The sequence below is a fragment of the Rhinoraja longicauda genome, chromosome 28 (genome assembly GCF_053455715.1).
Source record: "Rhinoraja longicauda isolate Sanriku21f chromosome 28, sRhiLon1.1, whole genome shotgun sequence".
In the NCBI taxonomy this organism is placed as follows: Eukaryota; Metazoa; Chordata; class Chondrichthyes; order Rajiformes; family Arhynchobatidae; genus Rhinoraja; species Rhinoraja longicauda.
The window spans coordinates 16,038,626-16,059,974 of record NC_135980.1 but is presented as its reverse complement, the minus strand read 5'-3'; the positions used below and the strand labels follow the sequence as shown (position 1 = coordinate 16,059,974).

The 21,349-nt window shown below is 42.9% G+C and overlaps 1 protein-coding gene across 2 annotated transcripts in view; it reads right to left on the bottom strand.

Moving 5' to 3' along the window:
- Positions 1–7,139: 7,139 nt before the first annotated feature.
- Positions 7,140–21,349, bottom strand: part of LOC144607401 (AP-1 complex subunit mu-1) — a 76,128-nt gene continuing 61,918 nt past the window's right edge. For both annotated transcript variants that reach the window (XM_078424232.1, XM_078424231.1), the window contains exon 12: positions 7,140–11,415. In XM_078424232.1, coding sequence (XP_078280358.1) covers positions 11,393–11,415 — 23 coding nt within the window. In that variant the 3' untranslated portion in view covers positions 7,140–11,392. The remainder of the gene's footprint in view (positions 11,416–21,349) is intronic.

Sequence of the window (21,349 nt, the reverse complement as noted above, 5' to 3'; positions counted from 1 at the left end):
TACAATAGACACAATAGATGGTGGTAGCAGAATTAGCTCAGGACATTTCCAGTTTCCAGCCCCGCGACATGGATGCTTCTGCTTTCCTTCAAGCAACACGTCGAAAAGGTGAAGGGCAAAATGAGGACAGCCTCCTACGCAAGCTGGCAAATTCATCGTGGGGTACCAATGCATCCACACTGTGGTCAACTGCTCTTGCGCTGTGCTACTCTGCTGCAGAGTTTCTCTTGTCCTGTCTGGGAGAGATCATCTCATGTGAAGAAAGTTGATGCTGCCCGTAATGACAGTTGCAGATGCATCACTGGCCGCCTAAAACCAACGACGTGGATAACCTGCATGTCTTGACTGGTATTGCTCCACCAGGAATCCACAGATCAATTGGTGGTAGAACTGAACATTGTAGGCATGTTGGGGGACACCCGCCATTCCTGCCTCTCCCATCACCCAGCGCCAAACCGCCTGAAGTCGAGGAAGAGCTTCCTTCACACAGTCCAGCCACTGTCAGTCTCCTCAAGCAACCAGACTAGCCTTGTGGGAAAAGAAACGCAGTGAAAACCACCACCACGAAAAGCTGCCAATCACAACCAAGGAACAGCTACCACTTGGTCCCAGATGTGACTGGAAGACCTGGAAGTCCCTCAATAGGCTTCGTACAGGGACGGGCCGATGCAAGACCAATATGAGCAAATGGGGCTATGCAGATGCAGCAGACACTGAATGTGAATGTGGAACATCTGCACAATCCACGCCACACCTACTAAGATGCCCACTTCTTGGTGACCAATGCTGCCTAGAAGATATAGCGGTGGCAAACGAGAAAGCTGTCCACTGTGCAAGAGCCTGGCCGAACATTTGAAACATAAATGATGGACACGAAAGAGAGAGACTGTACCTCGGTACACGTGACAATAACAAACTAAACCAAAGCCAGTTCCTGCCTGTAGCCCAGTTGTAGTTCCATCAGCTGCCCAGATACTATCTCGGCAACAACCAGCTGGTGGTTTGTCTCAATATTCTGAAGGAAGATGATTCTTGGATTTAGCTATGCCTTTTCCTCTTCATTGATAACCCCCAACTCTGGCCTTCACCACTCCACAGCTATCCTTGGTATTGTTCCCCAAAAGCTTGACTCTCCCCTTCCCTTCCACTTATCCAGAACACCATGAAATTGCTCCTACTCCATTCAAAGCTATGGTGCATGGACTCCAAATACATTGGATTGAGGACCTAACAGTGAAACAGACAACAGTCAATAATAACAATATACAGCAATGATAGTTTAACAATGTATATTTTACATTGGTGTACTACATTAATTTGGTGAGTGAAAGAAGGAGATAGTAACCAAGGCTGGAAGTGGAGAAGCCAAAAGGGAAAACATGGTGGAATTTGATAAGGATAGCGGGGAGCGAAATGCAGAGCTAGAGGAAGGGAGAATGGCTAGAAGGAAACGATGAGGACTGGGGGGAGAAAATGGGGGGCCTGGTGTAGGGAAGGGTGGAAAATGATGAAGGTGGAAGAAACTGGTGGAAGAAAGGTGTGGGTGGATGGGGCGTTGTGAGGGGAAAGCTGGATGGAATGGAATGGAACCTAAATTCAATGTTCATGCCATTGAACATTGGCTGCCCAAGCTGATTATGAGGGGCTGATCTTCCAGTTTGCATTTGGCTTCTCTCTGGCAGTGGAGGAGGCCGAGGACTGTAAGGTCGGTTAGGGAATGGGAAGGGGTTTTAAATGGCTCACAATTGGGATATCCCGCTGGTCTTGCTAAACAGAGAGCAAGTCTTCGGCGAGGCAGTGGCCAAGTCTATGCTTGGTGTCGTTGATATGGTTGGGATTGCACTTCTCTCCCTCATTCATCGCAAAGACACACCACTGACAACTGACCAGATGCACCCCCGCAGGCTGGGGCTAGTACTGCAGTTCAGGGCACCACTTACTGCTGAAAAGTTGTTTGCAACAGTAATGGAGTTACATTTAAATAGTTCAAAAGCTTTAATGAAGAACACATGAAAGGCTTGCACCACAGTGCCACCTAGCTCCTCCAGAGGGTGGTTTAGGTCAGACTGCTGTGATGGGCGGCTGCAGGGAGATAACTCCACAGCTGTCAAAGTCAAATCTTTTTACCATCAAAAGATGTGTTGCCCAAAAGGTATGAACATTGAATTCTCAAATTTCAAGTAATCCCCCCCTTCCGCCCCTCTCTTTCCCATGCCACCACCCCACATCCTGACACGCACAGATTTCTCCCAACCACCTGCCACCCTGCTCCTTTCCCCTCCTTCATGAACTCATCTCCCACCCCTTCCTCTTTCCCAGCTTTCTCTCCTTACTCCAATCAGTCTGAGGAAAGGTCCTGAACCAAAACCATTCCCTCCACAGATGCTGTGCTGCCTGGCGCGCTAAGTTCCTCCAGCACTTTGTGTTTTGCTCAAAGCCGTAGATCCTGGCTTCGAGCAGAGTGATGCCATTTAACCCATTCCAGACTAGACAGTTGTGACTTTTATCCACTTTTACGATTGATTAACTATTTTCCATCTGCATGCTGTCAATGTTGATTTGGACTATGACTGTAATCATAAATTGCAACTTAAGAAAGATCTCTATCAATTTGTAATCAGGTTATCACTGACGATTTGTGCCCAACTGTCGGTTGCCAAAACTTGTCACTGCAGTGATCCCAGGTCTCTGATGAGGTGGGAAGCCACAACAACTGACACACCGAGTTCCTGCCCCTGCCGTCTAGTGCGCCAGGTTGGATGGTGCCCGTGTGTGGGAGTGAGGAGCCAGGCTCAGCTGAGGGGGACTATCTGCAGGGGGCCAAGCTCGTAAACCTGGCCCTACTCTAAGGCTGCGGTTTAACCATTCTCAAATGGCTGCCACTGATGATCCCATGAGCACTGAGCATCTCCCATCTCCAGCAAATAGCTGCTCCGTCTTCTCAGTTCAGTTTAGTTTAGTTTAGACACAGCATGGAAACATGTCCATGCCGACCAGCGATCACCTGCATGCAAGTTCCATCCTACATTCTAGGGACTATTTTTGCAGAAATCAATTAACCTACAAACCTGCACATCTTTGCAATGTGGAAGGAAACTGGGGCACCTGGAGGAAAGTCACGCAGTCACCCTCACTTGGTTCATCGCGTCTCAATTACCTCATGAAAATTGCTGTTGCCGCATGCAGGGAACATTTTTTCATCGCAAACTTGTGATGCAGCAGCACTCCAGAGGCCGAGCACCATTCAGGTTAACGTTGTCCAACTTGCACCATCTTCGCTTCCAACCTCCTACTCCATTCCCCAGTTTCTCCCTATTTCTTCCATTCAATGGCTTTGCTATTCCCATTTTCACTTCCCCTTCACTCACAGTGCAGTCAAGATGGTTGCTGGTCTGGGTCCACTTGGCATTCATTCCCTGTTCTCACTGATCCATCTGCTCGCTGGCCATCACAGTTAGCCTTGTCACAGGGCTTCCACACAATGCCAGGGAATTCCCAGGACATGCCCAACTCTAGCCTGTGATGTCCACAGGGGGTGAACTGGAGAAGCATTGTGGTGACTGCAGCTGAAGAGTGCAGCATGACTCCCCCTGCTGGTCCCTGACACCAGCGCTCAGACTTCATTGTACTTCGGACTGAGCAAACATTTAGATCCGGGCCCACTGCACTGCTGCAACCAGCCCACTGCACTGCTGCACTGAGATCTATCACCAGAAGGGCACAGTCATGTTGGGCACAGTTCTCATACTATTTAACACTTGCATAAAGTGCTAGAGTGGACTGGTCTTTCACATTATAACACTGGAATTCATTTCTAGTGGGGTTGGGTTTGCCACTATATAACATTGGGGTACAGAAGTGGTGGGGACAAATCTGTCATTGTATAAGTCTGGGGTACAATACTGATGGGGACATATCCATCCCGGTATAACACTTGGGTACAGCAGGTGGAGGTGGTAAGTCCCTGTATAACAGCAGGATACTGGGGACAAATCTGTCACTGTATTCCATGGGGAAAGGTATCAATGGGGATGGGGATGTCACTCAATTGCACGGAGATACAGTATAGGTGAAGAATCAGTCATTGTATCACTGAAATTCTGTACTGTGGGGACACACACCAGTCACTGTACAACAGGGGTACAGAGCTAGTGATAGTTCTAGTGGGGATGGGTCTGCCACTGCAAAGCACTGTGCACAGTACAGGTGGGGTCCGGTTTGTCACTGTTTAACATGGTTCAGAGCTAGTGGATAGAGGTTTACTACCAAATAACACTGTGGTGCAGTATCACATTGCACAGAGTTGCAGTGAGGTGGTGGTAAAGAGGGAAGTGGGTATAGGCTAGAACTAAACTTTCAAAAGTTGACAAGATAAAATGAGTACCATCATCTACAGTTAAAATAAAACAACGTTCTCACCTCTGGTCTTAAGAGGTTTGGTTTGTAAAGCTGGTTGCCTTGCATTGTCCATCTAGGTCGATCTTTCATGGTGGTTGCGTTACCTTCCTGCCTTCGGCATGGCACACTTTGCCTGCCTTTATCCCTTTCACCCACAGCACCGTGCTAACGAGATTTTTAATTGTGTATTTCTTTCCGTTCTGAAGAGAAATCCTGAACTGGAAATTGCTTCTACCCAAGTGAAACGTGAGCCATTGCCGAGTTGTTGGGTGTCATTTGGAAAACTTCCTGGGCATTCCTGTTGCAAGTCACCATGTTCCTCAAAGTGATTTTCATGTCAGGGCTGCAGAGGCCTCCAGAGCATATAATTCCCTATGGATCCATCCTGTTGGTGGACTGCGGGGAAACCAGGACCATGGTGTATTTTGTACCACTGCTGGGCATCCTTCAGGCAACACATCTTGTCTCAGAACAAGGAGGGTCTGAAGAAGGATCTTGACCCAAAATGTCACCTAATCCTTTTCTCGAGATGCTGCCTGACCTGCTAAGTTACTCCAGTTGTTTGTGTGTGTGTGTGTATATCTTGTCTCTATATCTTGTTGTGTATCTCGTCTCTACCAGCATTGACCCCCAATGCTTAAAATCCTAGAGCTCTTCAACAACTTAGCTTCCTGTGTCTTATTGATTAGTGGCTGAAAAATCTCTGTTCCTTCACTTCGTCCCAGCGTCTGATTCCCAAGCTTCTCTCTCACAGAATTACCAGCACAACCCTACTCCAACTCCATTCTCCCTCCTCCTCTGTGGCCATCCTTCTGAGCAGTGCCTCAAGGGGGGGGGGGGGGGGGGGGGGAGATAACCAAACTACACATTTTTTTAAACTGGAAAAGTGGTCCCCAGGTACATTCTGCAGTGCACACCCTGTCAGTGCACACTGGAATTCCGGACATTCCCGTTGGTTCACTCTGCTTTACCGGTGCTGTAAAGTATTTCCGGAATTCTTTTTCTCCCCCCCCTGATTTCCAGTAACCACAATATTTTTATTTTGCGTGTAAACTCATCCCACATCTGCAGATTTAGTCCATGTGATGTGTGCTATACAGAATAGCTGCAAACCATCAATCCACAGGTGCCTGGAATATGTACTTTACCAGGGAGCTGCTGATGCCATGGCAAAGGGGGCCTTAATTGCCAAAGGTATATCAATTTTAAATAAATGCTCCCAATGACTTATTTCTTGGATATTTGCAAACATTATGACAAGATTGTTTTGAAGGGGAAAATGACTCATCGGGAGTGAGCATTCATGTGAATAACAAGTTGCAGAAGATACGACCTAATCAGAGAACAGACCTTACGAGGATTCTTTATAGAATTATAAATCGAACAAATGTACAGATTTGGTGCCCTTAATCTATGAAGTACTGGCACTCACCAACACAGCAACGTCAAATAAGATATTTGGGATAGTGAGACTATAGAGTTACTAATTATTAAAACCAAACACTTCACTGATATGGCGATACAAGGAACTGCAGGTACTGGTATCTTGAGCAAATGCAAAGTTCTGGAATAACTCGGCGGGTCAGGCAGCATATGTGGATGGACTGTTTCACATCGGGGCGCTTCAGACTCCAAAGTTTCTTCTTTCCTCGATGAAAGAACAGCTCAACTAACCCTCTGCCTTGGACACAGAATATATCAGAGGACAATTTACAGACTAACCGTCAAACCCTCTCTGGAGTTATAAAAGTAAATATTATATTAAAAATCCAACAACTTGGCCTTCTGGAGCAGCAGTGGCCGGCCCAGCTGTTGCCTCACAACTCCAGGGTCTATCCTGACCTTGGTTGCTGAACGTGTGAAATTTGCATTCTTCCTGTGACCGCGTGGGTTTCTTCTTACGTCGCTTGAGGGCCCATTCACCTGTCGTTTTAATTCTCCAAACTACACTAATCTCTACATCTTTGGCCGCCTACGCTGCTCCAACTAAGCTCAACTTTTAAACATGGGGAAGAAACACCTCATGTACATTGTAATTTTCTGCATTCAATGCTGAATTCAACAACTTCACCATTCCATCTTTGCTTCTAGTAATCCTAGCATTTTTATTTCTCTTCTCCCCCCTCCCCTTCCACTATTCGGTATCTCCCGATTCCATTCACTCTCTTCAATTTGTACCTCCCATCAAGCATACCTTTTCGCAATCTTTATCTCTGTCCTTCCACTGGCATTACCTCCTTTTGTGCACTTGATCTTTTCTGGTGTCCAACCTTTCATGGACATTCCCTTCTATTCTCTCCACTATATTGCAGGCAGCAGAGTGGAGCAGCGGTACAGTTGCTGCCTTACTGCGCCAGAGACCCGGGTTCAATCCTGCCAACTGGTGTCATCTGTATGAAGTTTATAGGTTTTCTCCAAGTGCTGGTTTCCTCGCACATTCCAAAGAAATGAAGGTTTGCAAGTTAATTAGCTTCTGTAAATTGTCTCTAGTGTGTTGGATAGATCTAGTGTACCGGTGATTGCCAGTCAGCATGAACTTGGTGGGCCGAAGGGCCTGTTTCCACGCTGTATCACTAAACTGAAACAACTAAAACCTACACTTTCTTTGCAATAGGGCTACAGGGCAGGGTTTTTTTTTTCAGTGGCGAGATTATTCTGATTGAAGCTGCAAGTGATTATGGGGTTACATACACACACAGAATTCAGCAAAAAGTGTACAGGAACAAACAAAAAATCAAAACTTGAATGAAACAATGGCCTTTATTACAAAATGTTTGGAATTCAAATGGGTCTTATTCAGAAAGACCCTTGGGAATTCAGAATATCCCATCATCCCTGCTCAAGCAAATTGCAACACTACAAATGCAACTGGTGCTGCAGAAACATAACAATTTACACAGATCAATTGCACGCGGTGATCACAAAGATACGTGAAAGTGGCTGAGATGTATTTGGCCGAGACATGAATTATTCTGATTCCACTAACGCATTTTCCAGCTTATCCCTGGTTAATGAGAAGGAAGATCAATTGATGTTTATGTAAATTCTAAGCTACTTTTATAGAGAAATGCAAAAAGCAAGTTGCAAAGTGTGCACATTGGTATTGCCCCATGGCACACCATACACTTTCAGTTCTGATGAGGGATCATCGAACTGGAACATTAGCTGTTTTTCTCTCACCAGAAGCTGATTTGACCTGGAATAAAGCCCGGGTTTGCTGTTTAATCTCAAATTCCCACTGTCCATGGGATTGCATTTTTGTGATAGGCCCACAATACTGAAAGTGGACAACAAACTAAACTGTTCTAATCATAATTCTGAAGGCTACGTCTGGTTGTGATCACATCAACTTGCTTGTTAGCATCTGTCACGTTGTTACTTGGCTGCATCTTGTCTGTAACCACCATGTAAAAAGCACATACTCCAGACTGCATTTTGCGGTTTCTTTTTATTATTAGTGATGTAAAGAATTTGATAAATTGACACCACAGAAGGAAGGCAAATGAACACAAACATCTGTAACAGGCTGGGAAAGAAAATTTCTTAAGAAAGCTAATGAGTTACATCTCATCAGTTTATTCAGGCATTTGAAGAGTTTTACAACAGGAATACAATCGGAGAACCTGTACAAAGATTGTAGGGGAACCAACATTGAGGACTTAACGCCAACTGCATCTTCTGCTCAAGTTTACTTGGCACGGAAAAATAAAAAGTGAGGACAGGGGGAAGAGGCAAAATTGAAAGGGCAAAGGGTAATCTCTCAAACTGGCAGTGCCTCTTTGCTTTGCATTGCCAGTGGCAGGGATTAAAGTAGGGACACAATGACGACATTGACACTATTTTAGAAATCTTTTCAATGCAAATGTCTCTTGAAATGGGGAACATAGTGCAAAGAAGTTCAGCACCCAGATCCATGGAGGAGTGTTCCCTGACCAGTATAAAAGCTGAGCACATGTACAGACATGCTCCATGTATCAGGCAAAGAGCAGTTAAAATCAAGCAGTCATTTGGCTTTGGTGCATCAGAAGACTTTGGTTTTCTTGCATAATCCAATTAGGGCTCCCAGGAGTGAGATGGCTCTATCTAAATGAATTGCTCATTCCATTAATAACGTTCCCGAAGCAGGCAGATCCAGACAACAGCTATTCCGCATTCACATGCTGATTCTGGCCTGAACGTTTGTGCAGGTGGACAATTACCATCACACAGTTCCTTCTGCCATCATTCACGTGCACTTACTGCAACTGTGAAAGCTATCCACCGCAGGCACAAACCTATTTGAGGATATTCAACAGAACAGGGATTCTTTAGAATTAGCAGAACTCAAAAGAGGTGAAGGCATCACAAGACGTCCCGTATTTCACTGTACTCCCACCACCCAAAATGGAACTAAACAAGGGTGCAGGATTTATCAGGCTTGACGTTCAGTGCTATCAAATTTTCCAACTAGTACCACGAAGCAACCTCACTACAAGCATTGCTAAAATGTATCCATCCACCTTCATTCCAAAGTCCCTGCAGGACCAGTGATGCTGCCTGATTTTCTTCTTAAAAAATACAGAATAACATACTGACATTCATATACCTCAGCACACGTTGATACAGTTGTTGGATCGACAATTCAATTACCAGCCAGCAATATAGAATGGGCACCGTGGGTACACCTGTGGCTAGCTCTGTAAGCCAAAGGCAAAGGAAAACAGGGGTTCTTGCAAAGGCATCTTTTACTGAATATCGACCACCTGCAGTGAGGAAAACGAGCTGAAATCCAACTGCCCTGTTCTGTAAAGACGGTTAGTTCAGTTTATTGTCACATTCAGGGGCATGTTTAATGGTTGCAGAATTCACGGCTCCTAATTCTTGGAGTAACACTGTTACTCCTTGAAAAAGGCGTAGAAAAACAACTTGAGAAACAAATTGTAGGGCAATAAAAAAAATTCAAAGAAAATTTCTTTGAAGTAGAGCGATAAAATCATAATCAGTCTAAAATGCTCCAAATCTGGATGCAGAGGCTCGGTATATATAGCTCTTTGTGTCCTTAAACTTAAAGGACATTTTTATTTGCCATCCATCAGGCCACTTCAGGAGTGTGCTGAACTTAGCCACAGGGTGCATGTGGGCACAAGGTCAACAACAGAGGCAGCATCAAACATCTCTCTGCATCACACTGCCTTCATAAGGACAATTTGCTGAAATTGAGGATGCCACAAACATGCTAGGAAGATTTACAAATACACTAGCAAGAAATACATGTTATCTCCAGACCTATCAAAAATGACCCCTACGCCCCTTTTCCTTTCAAATTCTCCTGAATATTTTGCTTCTACTTGTTAATTCTTTCAAGGACCTTCCAGAATATCCTAGGTGGCTGAGTCATCAAAAAACTATGCCGGTACTGGACACGCAAGCAGATGTTGATGAATATCTCAACATTCCCATATTGGTTTTCACAAGGCAACAGCAAGAAGCTGATCAGTGTTGGCCCAAGGTGCCATCTTAGTGACAGCTCCCAAAACTCATACCAAAGTGGGACCTCTTTCTGGCTCTTCATCTAGCAGAAGAATAATAAACTCAGTTGCTTTAAAGGACATTAGAAGTGATGTCCAAACTAGTGGTGTCCACCTTCCCTGGAGGCAGGACCAGTTACACATTCCCTCTGCTCCCAAATCAGAAATGAGCTAGCTTTCAAACTAGGACAAGCCCAGGTTGAAACCTTTGGCCATATACCGCTACTCCATTGTACACTGTACCTAGAACCACAGTACACTTGATCGGCTCTCTGGACATACAAGTGTAAGTAGCATTGTGTTAGTCATGGTGATGCTGCATTAACCCTTAAGGTTCAACGATCAGATGTGCAGATCAATTGCATTCTTTCCAACACTATCTTTATCACTTTATACAGTATTACACACATACAAGTCTAAAAGCACAGTAGCGTACAAAAGATACAACATTTCCTTTCAAGTGACCAGCTATCTGAATGTTCCCTCAAGTTTAAAAGCCAAGTCAGCCTTTGGTTTGGGGGAGGGGGAGATACAAAGACAGACTGAGAGAGGAAAGCAATTGCGAAGATTAACAAATTGGCCATTCTGTGGCAACACATGAATGAACCTACTGGCAGTTCAAAACAGAAATTGTGCGCCCACACTGGTATAATTGTGAGGTCCAACGTGGACCTGCCCTGGGTGGCTGCTATTCATTGCAGTTGGCAGTGGGGAACAGACTGCAGAATTCAATGTCTATTGGCCAATGTGAATGGTCCCCAACAAATGGAAAGCAATGGGATGGTGACGGCAACTCCTGAATCACTGGGGACAGATCCTACACCACTACGAATATATTGTTATATTTCTACAACAAAATAAATATTTGGAGGAAACTTGGGGCACATTTTGATACTTTTTTATGTAAGGTACTCTTCTTGGTTTTATGGTCACTTTTCCTTAGCGCCTCCTTGATGAAATGCAATTTGAATGACTGGCAACTCTCCTTGAAGTCCATCGTGACCATGGGTGTTCCGTTTCAGCACTTGGGGAATCGAGGCAGAACCAACAAATCACAACTTTCAGGTAATGAAAATTCCACTGGCATCATACACAACTGCTGAGCAATGAGAACAAAGTATGAACCCATCAAGAACATTTCAAAGTGAGCACTCAAATGTCAAGCTGAAGTTCAGGCTGACGGGTTAACTTGCTCAGGTGCTCAGGGAGAAAATAGTCAAAGAAACTCAGTTTACTTATTCATGGGGACCAAGAGCAACAGGAAGATTTGGCGATGGCATCAGGATGGAGGGGTAGTGGAGACAAGGGGACAAACAGTATCTGTTTTCATTTCAGTCCGTGAATGAGTGCATTTAACATGCTTTACCTTCTTCATGAATGTCAGTGCTCTGACAATGACCTGAAACATGATGAACACATTTAACACTTTTACACAATCCACTGAATTGAATCTCTCCTCCCAATCAATCTTCAGTTGCAACCTTGCCTCACTGTGTCCGCAGCTGGTAGTCTACAAAATAAAGAGAGAAGATGGGATTAAAAGGCGCCACGAATATTTGCACAGAACCCAAAATTAAAGAGTAAAAGGTTCAGAACATGCAACAAAACACTACCTTGCAAAATGTAAACTGCAGGCTGCATACTTTATAACTTTTATATACATGTGGTCTGTAGTACATCAACTCACACTCTATTACTCTCTACAGATTCAACAAGAAACAAAGAAAGCTGCTTCTTTTGAATATCTGCAGCAACATGACACTATGTCATGTGCTAATACCATCTGCTTAACATCCTAATCATGTGCAAAGCAAATGGGATTGAATTCATTTAGGCACACTGCCGGTAATGTCAAGACCATGATGTACCATAACTGGCATTTATAGCTTCTGTTGCTCGGGGTTACATTTTGGGATTGCTACAACCTCTGCTTTGGGTCCTCACACCAACTCGTCATATCCATCCGGAAGGCAAAACAGACAAATGTAACTGGCAATTCTTGCATCCCTGTAATTCCAGCAGAGGTTGCTGCACAAGTGAGGAGAGACACAGCACAGCAAACATTCATCCTGCTCGCTGCAACCTTGGCCAAATCAGACAACTCAGCATTGATTACAGGTCATAACTTCACTGCTCTCCTTTCCTTCCTGGATGCAAGGGATCTAATGCAAAATGACCACATAGTCCCAAATATGCTTCATACTTCATTTTAAAAGTGCAAATGCCAGATGAATACAGTGCAGAGTGCTCATTTAAAGCTCAAAATCTCAGAAGCCGGTTTTCTTATGGAAAACTGGCTGTCTTGCAAGTGACCAGGAATGCTCGGCACAGGTACGGGAAGCAACTTTATTCTCCATTGTTTCATCGCCTAGTTTATGACTAACAACTTTGGTTACATCACAAACAAATTCAAAATTGTCAGCATCTTCCCCAATTTCTTGATTAGAAATTTCTAAACCTTTTCAGCATTGTAAAAAGTAACTTTGTATGCATCTATCAAAAATTAAAGCAAGGTCATTCAAATAAGGAGTCCATTGCCCTGCACATGTACATCACAAGTAGGTTAGTTGGAATAGGTTCTACTTAGTTTAACTCATTGCTAACCATAAGCATTGATAACTGAAATCCCTGTGATGGATTACTTCTGGCAAGAGATGAAATTACATAACTACAACAGTCTGGAAAGATAGGAGGGAGTAACTAGTTCAACCCCTGAAACCTAGTAAATTAGTTGATTGATCTATATCATAACTCATTGCTTTGTCTTGCAATCATGCCCTTTTTATTGCCCAATTTTGCAAGAAGCTATCTCCAATTATCTCACCCTGTATAGCCTTGGGGAAAAGAGGGTTCAGCATTAGCACCACTTCAGCATTAGCACCACTTTCATGATCTCCGTTTCAAAAGCCAATAAGCTAACTGAAGATGGTGGGGCATGGACTGAGTTGGGAAGAGGGCGAAAAAAGAAAGAGCAAAGCAGCCACCAGTCCATTAGCAATATATTGTCACTATGTAACTACAAAAAAGATATGCCAAGGCATTGTGACAATGAGGTTGGGAGTTTGCAGGTAGGCACTAGCCAAAAACTGGTCAAAGGTATTGTCAAGAACCAAAGATTTTTCTCCTTAAATCGGATGTCTACGTTGCTATAGCTGTGTCTTTTTAATAAGATCTCCTCCCACATAATCTTACATCTGTGTCCAGTTTTGTGTGCATTCTCACGAACGCCATCTGAAATAGTTTCCTTTTAGTGTCTGGATTAAAGGGATTTTCCCAACAGATCATTTCAGTTGCTGCAGGACAATCGCCCCCAAAACACACCAATTTCCATTTCCTTGCCCCAGAGGCTTTGCTTTGTATGTCGGTCTTGTGTGCAAGTTTTACATACAAAACAAAAAGTTAATGGAGCCACATGAACATATGTGCCATTTCAGGCCAAGTATCCCTCAGATATTTGGTGGTATCCAATAACTTTACACTTTTCAATAGCTTCAGTTTACTCATCACTTGCAGATTTTCAAATTATGAGTAAACTGGCACATGGGTTGCAAATACCACAGCGAAACCCAAAGTTTTGTTTTATTGATTGCCTGGGTAATCATCTGAGACATATAAAGAGGGGATAAATAACTCCCACAGAATCACTAAGTGGTGGAAGCATGAGAGTCCATTTCACCTGTCAGGTCTGCACTGCCTCTATGCAAGAGCAATGCAGCTAGTTCCAAACCTCTACTCTCTCCTCAAAGCCCTGCAAATTCCTTCCTGTCAGATACCCATGCTGATCTCTTGCAAACACTCATTTTCATCTATGGTGAAGATTGGTGTTAAGTACACGTTTTGTGATTCAGTCATGCCTTCTTCCTCCCTTTAAAACAACTTCTGCTTTACTCAAATTGTTCTTCAACTACATTTGCAAATCAACTTACAAACAAGCCCATTACAATCCACAAGAGTTCCTGCTCTGGGAGTAGAGTCAGTGCTGTGGTGTACATAGTTTGGCTGCAACTCTCCTCATTCCATTTAATGAGTTCCAGAAGAGTTAGAAATACAGCAAATTCCTGTTCAGTGATTCCACAACATCATAAACATTTCGCATTATATTCTCAGAGCAGCACCGACCGAAGAGTTCCACATTTTCCGTGACAAAACCTTCAGAGTTTGTGGAGTGGGAGGGGAGGTGTGAGTGAGAGCAGATGTGGTGAGGATAGAGAGATACTAGAGAGGGAGTGATGATGGGCTGGTAATGGGTATTGGAACGTGCAAATAAAAAACAACACCTATTCACAGTGTGAATAAAAGGGGAGTTATTTGGACTCTTACGCACATAAGAATGATAACTAATCAGCAACCTTTACTTAACTTGAGAGCATGTGTTTTGAAAGAATGTATAGATGTTACATTGCCAGATGAAGTCTAATTCACACTTTTTAAATGAGGGGAAAGCACTGCCTATTTAACATTCTTGCACCTTTTAAACACCCTTTACAAATCTGAATGTGGAACTCCTCAGTGCTGTTCTGGGAATATAACATGCTGTATTTAGGATGCTGTCTTTTATATCGATGCTTGGCTTGTTGATTATTTTCCATCATTAAATTGTTTCCGACTACCCTGCAGTGTTTCCACATTGGATGTAAAAGATTTTTGAACATGTATTTTCAAACTTACATGGAAAATATTTTAACAATGATTCCATGTTATGCCTATCCTCAAGTGGCCATACAAAGGAATTAGATCCATTTATGTTGGGAGCAAGTGGACACCATGACCACCCATCCTGGTGTTGCTTGCCAGATTAAACTCATAGTGGAACACAACAAGTGAACTGAAATCATCGACAGTGAAGAGGCCTTGGGGACATTTATCATTCCCATTTATTGGAGCACACACTGACAAGTCAGCAAAAGCCAACTGTAATTGTGTAAATCCACCCATCATCCACGTCAGAGTAATACCAGCTGTAACATTTGTGCTTGAAGTCGTAAACATTCAATTTATAATTGTGTGTTTTTAAAAATGGTCAAATTAGCAGTTTTTAAAATCATTTACAGATCCTTTACAACCATTTTCCTTGGTGCAATGGTACCTTTGAATGTCATCACTTTTAACATTTCATCACTTCCTCTCCCCCCCCCCCCCCCCCCCCTCCTCCCAGAATATTCATCTCCAAACCAGTCTCTCTCAGCTTCGCCTTTGCTTAAACTATCATTTCCAATGAAGGCACTGATCTTTAATATTAACTTAATTGCTCTGTCCATAGACCATGCCCAATGCAATAATGACAATTGAAATAGGCATCTAACACCGAATAAGGAAGTATACTTAGTCAGTGTTAGATGCCTAGTTCAATTGCCCTTATTGTAATCGGGCATGGTCTTCTTAGGACCCCTCGGTCATGGCTGACCATGGGTGATGTATCTAAGTTGGGGGCTTGCTGCACACCTCAGCTAGAGCAGCGTCGCTTGTGGCTGAAGAGACCAATGCGGGAGTGACAGTCTCTGTCACAAAGGTCACAATTGTGTGTGGTCTCTGGTCTGTTGAAGTTGCTGCGCTCCTTTCTGGGCATTGTCTATGGACAGAGCAATTAAGTTAATATTAAAGATCAGTGACTTCATTAAAAATGATAATTTAAGCAAAGGCGAAGCTGAGTGACAAAGAGTAACGAAGGAGAGAATAGGTCCTCTCAAGGATCAAAGTGGGCATCCATGTTTGAAGCTGCAGGAGATGGACGAGGTCTTCAATGAATATTTCTCCTCAATATGCCTCAGGGGTCAGTGCTGGAACCTTTGTTGTTTGTCAACTGTAATGGATGAGAACACACAAGGCATGCTTGGTAAACTTGCAGATAACACTATTGTGTGTGGTATCGTAGACCTTGAAGATTATCAGGAACGATACAATACAATACAATATATCTTTATTGTCATTGTACAGGGTACAACGAGACTGGGAACTAGCAGTATCTTGATCAGCTGGGCAAGTGGGCCAAGAAATATCAAAGAGAGTTTCAATCAGATAAAGGGCAAGGTGCTTCAAGATATGAAATGACACGGGTCAGACTTTCATAGTGAACGATAGAGTTTTTGGGAGTTTTGTACAACAGAGGGATCTAGGCGGACCAGAACTCAGTTCCTTCATGATGGTATTCTTAGTTTAGAGATACAGCGCAGAACAGGCTCTTCGGCCCACCGGGTCCGCGCCGACCAGCGATCCCCGCACATTAACACTATCTGACACCCACTAGGGACAATTTTTTTACATTTACCAAGCCAATTAACCTGCAAACTTGCATGTCTTTGGAGTGTGGGAGGAAACCGAAGATCTCGGAGAAAACCCTCGCAGGTCACGGGGAGAACGTGCAAACTCCGTACAGACAGCACCCGTAGTTGGGATTGAACCCGGGTCTCCGGCGCTGCATTCACTGTAAGGCAGCAACTCTACCGCTGCACCACCATGCCGCCCATGGTGTCACATGGACAGATTTTGACATGCTGGCTGGGACAATTTGCAATGGAAACAGCAGGATAGAGCAACATAATGACTGATTCACTAGTTTATCAGTGATAGTCACTGACCCAGAGAGACAAATTCAAATTCCAGCATAGTTCAGAAATTTAAATTCACATAAACAAATAAATGCAGAAAGGTATTTTCAGCAACGGTAACCATGAAGCTTCCAGATGATAATAAAGATGCATCAGGGTCACTGACATCATTTGTTCTGTGGAAGGAAATCTGTGATCATAACCTGGTTTGGCCCATATCTGACTCCACGCCATCAATGTGGTTGACTTTTCCTTCCTCAGTTCAAAGGATAGACTATAAATAATACTTGCACTTCCACTAATATTTACAACTTTTTGAATGAAAACATAAAAAGAGCGTAGCCAAGTACCTTTCATTAAGATGTCATTGGGCCTAGTTTAAATCTACTTGGATAACTTGCTATCTTGTTATCTGTATCAGAACCGGCCATTTCTGTCTGTCATCATTTTGGCTGAGTTTTCTTATTCTATTTGTATAGGATACGTCACAATACCTCACTATTTATATTAAGGTTTGCACTTGACCAGAGCAATTTGTTACTCAAAGTTCGGCCAAACACATTACATGCACAAAGAAGCTTAATGTGCTTGTAAATAGAGTCATAGAGTCAGAGTCTTACAGCATGGAAACAGGCCCTTTAGGCCAACTTGCCCACACCGGCCAACAAATGCTCCCACTAATCCATTTGGAGTCACCCTTGGAAATAATGCCTTTATTCTTATCTTGTCTCGCCATCTTCACGCCTGATGAAATCTAACTTGTTTACTCTTTCCTGGTTCAAAACGTGAAATATTAATTCTTTCTCTCTTCAAAGATACTGGCTGCCTGCTAAGTCTTTCTAGCACTTTGTGTATTATTTCAGATTTCTAGTATTTGCTGTCAATTTTGATTTTCTTAAATCTTCTGCTTATTCTTGAGTTTGTGCAGAATGCTTTGCGCAAAGATGGCCCTCGCAGGAATGGAGGGGAAGTGTTTGGTGTTTATTTAAAAGATCACAATCAAGGTCTGCAGGCTTTCGATGCCTCCAATAGAAGGTTAGCCAAACTGGGTAAACTCTAGTTCTGCATGATTTAGAGCAGTAATTTCTTCCTCCAAAAGAACACGAGCCACTCACATTGGCAGAGATGTCACTGAAAATAGTGAAAATTCCCTGGTTTCCAGAAAGAAATTGAATATTCTGATAAATTCCCACCCTTATACACTGCTTATGCCTAATATATACAAATTGGTTGCCATATTTTCTCCATTAAAGTGGTGAATATATTTTAAATGGGGCCCATAGGTTTTAAGGCTCACTGGGTCTTGCCCAAACCATGAAAGGCACCCATGTCAAGATGTGTTCTCTCGTTTTCATTTGACAAACGGCAGCGAACTGGAAATAAGTATCTCCTAGCAAAGGAACCGCATCTCACAATGACCTATTCTCTGCAGCAATAAATAGGTTATGCAGCTCTACAGCAGTCAGTGAAACTCTCCTGGCTAAAGATCAAATGCTTCCAATAAAAAAACCACAAGTGGCTAAATCTAGATCAGAGTAGGAAGGATAAATAAACATCAAGCAAAAGGTCCAATTGGAGAGATTTTCAACTTTTAATTTTAGAACATTTAGATTCTTCACATACTTTTGGTCAGATGGTTTACTGGTGCTTGGAATTAAACGTGAGGAATTTGAGACGGCTTCATGCATGATTAATATGAAGCAGTCAGATCTTTGTGACCATTTTTTAGTACAAATGCCAAAGGCTAAAGGAGAAGGTGCAGGATGGCTGAGGGAGCAAGGAAAAGGTTCAAGGGAAAAAAACTATTGTAACCCGCCATCTATAATTTTATTGGGGAAAAGTGTGATGCATTCCTACCAGATAATCTGGCAATCTTTAAAAGACATACAGACGTAGAGTCGTAATAGTCCTACAGCATGGAAAAAGGCCCTTTAGCGCAACACTTAGATGTAGACTGAGGTGCCTACCCGAGTTAGTCCCACTTGCCTGCATTTGCCCCATAAACATCCCTTATCCGCACATTTGTCGAAATGTCTTTTAAAAGTTGCAATTATACTTGTCTCTATTACTTCTTGTGGCAGCTTATTCCATATACCAACCACTGTGTGGAAAATGTTGTCTTTTAGGTCATTTAAATTTTCCCTGCTCTATTCTGGGGAAAAAAATGACCACCCACCTTATCTATGCCTTTCATGACTTTATATCCCTCTAAGGATCATGTCTCAGCATCAGAGGAAAACAGCTTCAGCTTATCCACTCTCTCCTGAATGGTCAAGCCCTCTAGTCCCAGCAACATCCTTGTGAATCTTTTCTGCACCCTTTATGCTTAATGATATCCTTCCTGCAGCTAGGTGACCAGAACTGCACACTATAGCGCTGGTGTGATCTCACCCACATCTTGGGCAACTGTAATATGATAGTCCAACTCTTGTGCTCAATGCCATTACCGTATACCCGTTTTTGCTATTTTCAGAAACTGTAGACTTGTATCCCCAGGTCTCTCTGTTTTACAACACTCTCCAAACCCTGCACTGGTTCAACTTCTCAAGACTTGTCCAGGTAAACTTTACATAACGAATCTGCAGCTCCAGAGATAATCCAACAATGGAACATCCAGAACAAAATGTAATGGCAAATTGATAAAACTCAGAAATACACTACCTGTACAAGACAAATTAATATTACGAGAAGACTGGATTTTTAGCCAAGCCAAAAATACATTTATAGAAGAGAGCATTTCTGGGCTTCAAATCCAAGCACTCATTCTGCAAGCAGACTCAAGGAAAACAAGCAACAGAATTTTTCCCAAATGTGACCGATGAATCTCACCAATTGATGGCTGATTTTAAAACAGTGTACCGGAAATAAAAATCACTGCTGATTTTTGCATAACCAATTCTTTTCTGCCGACTAGACAACCATAAAGTAGTAGAATGTACACATCTGGAGCAAATAAATCAGGGTCACAGACAGGCTAGCTTGCATAGGTCCCTCAGAGTGCATCTACAATGGGTACTGGATTCTAATACAGCTAACATACAAGAGTAGCAGAGTGTCAAAGACTAAACAGTAGAGACAGTTGAACTGCCACCTCAATTGGAATGTCTTTTGTTGCTGAAAGTTGGAGATCATGACCTTGGCTTGTGGCTGCCTTCTTTGGCTGATTTCCAGGGGTTTTCGTAAGTATCCCTGCCTTCAAATGCTTCACCTACTCACTTCTACAATAGGTCAGCCACCTATCACTCAGTCCTGATCAGTCTTTGTATAATTAAAATTTAAAAGAAAATGGAAGTGATTTTTTCCCCCTAATATTTCTGACCCCCCCCACCCTTCCCCTGTGTTGCCACCAGCCTTTGACATGTAAAATAATTCATGAAGACTTTACAACAATCATGGGCACTGTAATAGGTGCACCATGTGCTGTGCCAGATCGCTTCCCTGTCAAAAGGCAGACACTGATCAATGGAAAGACCTAGCAAGACCATCTCTAAGACTGCATAGCCTCCAAAACTCCTCAAACTCAAAAGAAAATAAGGCAGCAGTATGACTGGCAGCACCACATATCCAATGAGGTGGAGCTTCAATATGAAGCACATGGACGATTCACCTAACCACAAGAACTCCTTGTACTCCAACAGCAAGTACCAGATAATTGCCTTGGGGAAAACAAACTATAATCTGACTTCGACTTCAAAGAATCAGCATTTGTCTGGGCGGTTTACATAGGCTATGTTTCAAAATCATATAAAAAGAAATACACATTTTGTTCAATATCCCTCTTAACAGAGGCCAGCACCACCATAAAGGCCACATGTAACAAACCTAGACATTATGCTGATAGTTGACAAATATAAACAGAAAAATAAGTTGGCTGCCATTACTACATTCCTACACTGTCCTTTGATAAGCCATTTTTCATGGCGAGAATAAAATACAAAAAGTGAACATAAGTTGCTCATTTAAAAATGACAGAACATTATAGCAATGTTTGAAATATTTGACAAGAGAAAGTTAAAAATCAGATGGAAACACTAACATACAAAGGGATTAGGTCAACAGGCCAATGGGAATGAGGTACAGGGATGCAGGTGAGATATCTTCACTGTTCAAATCAAAAGAATTTCTGACCTGCAGAAACCCTATCACCAAACATTTAGAACCATTAAAATGTTTTTAAAGTAGCAAGGTTTCTCTCCTTAGCTGGGTGTTTACTTCCACTAAACGTTTGCCCTCGCTCACTTCATATTATATAATAGCCAATAATTTTCACCCACCAGAACTGCTTGCACATTCAGGCTGAGCATGTGCATGCAATTCCAGTCTGCAGATAGTGACTCTTAGTACTAGGGAAAGTGACTTGGGGAAGAATAAAAAAAAATGATAAAGTCAGCTCAGTACTGACATACAGGTAGAGGTGGGCGTTTAAAAAAAAACATACTTGGAAGATCTACGGTCAGCAAGCATAGAGCAATTCTGCACAATCTAGTAATGGATGCAATGTTAATCTAGTCGAATCAAGATTTTTCTTTTTAACACAGTGAATGGTAGGGCTCTGGGGAGTGTTGTAGAGCAGAGGGATCTAGCAGTGCAGGTGCATGGTTCGTTAAAGGTGGTGTGGCATTTAGATAGGGTGATCAAAAAGGCGATTGGCACATTGGCCTTCATCAGAGTATTGAGTATAGGAGTTGGGAGGTCACGTTGCAGTTGTATAAGACATTGGTGAGGCCGCATTTAGGGTATTGTGTTCAGTTCTGGGCACCATGTTATAGGAAAGATGTTGTCAAGCTGGAAAGGGTACAGAGAGGATTTACAAGGATGTTGCCGGGGGTAGAGGGTGTGAGCTATAGGGAGAGGTTGAGTAGGCTGTGATTCTATTCCTTGGAGCGCAGGAGGATGAGG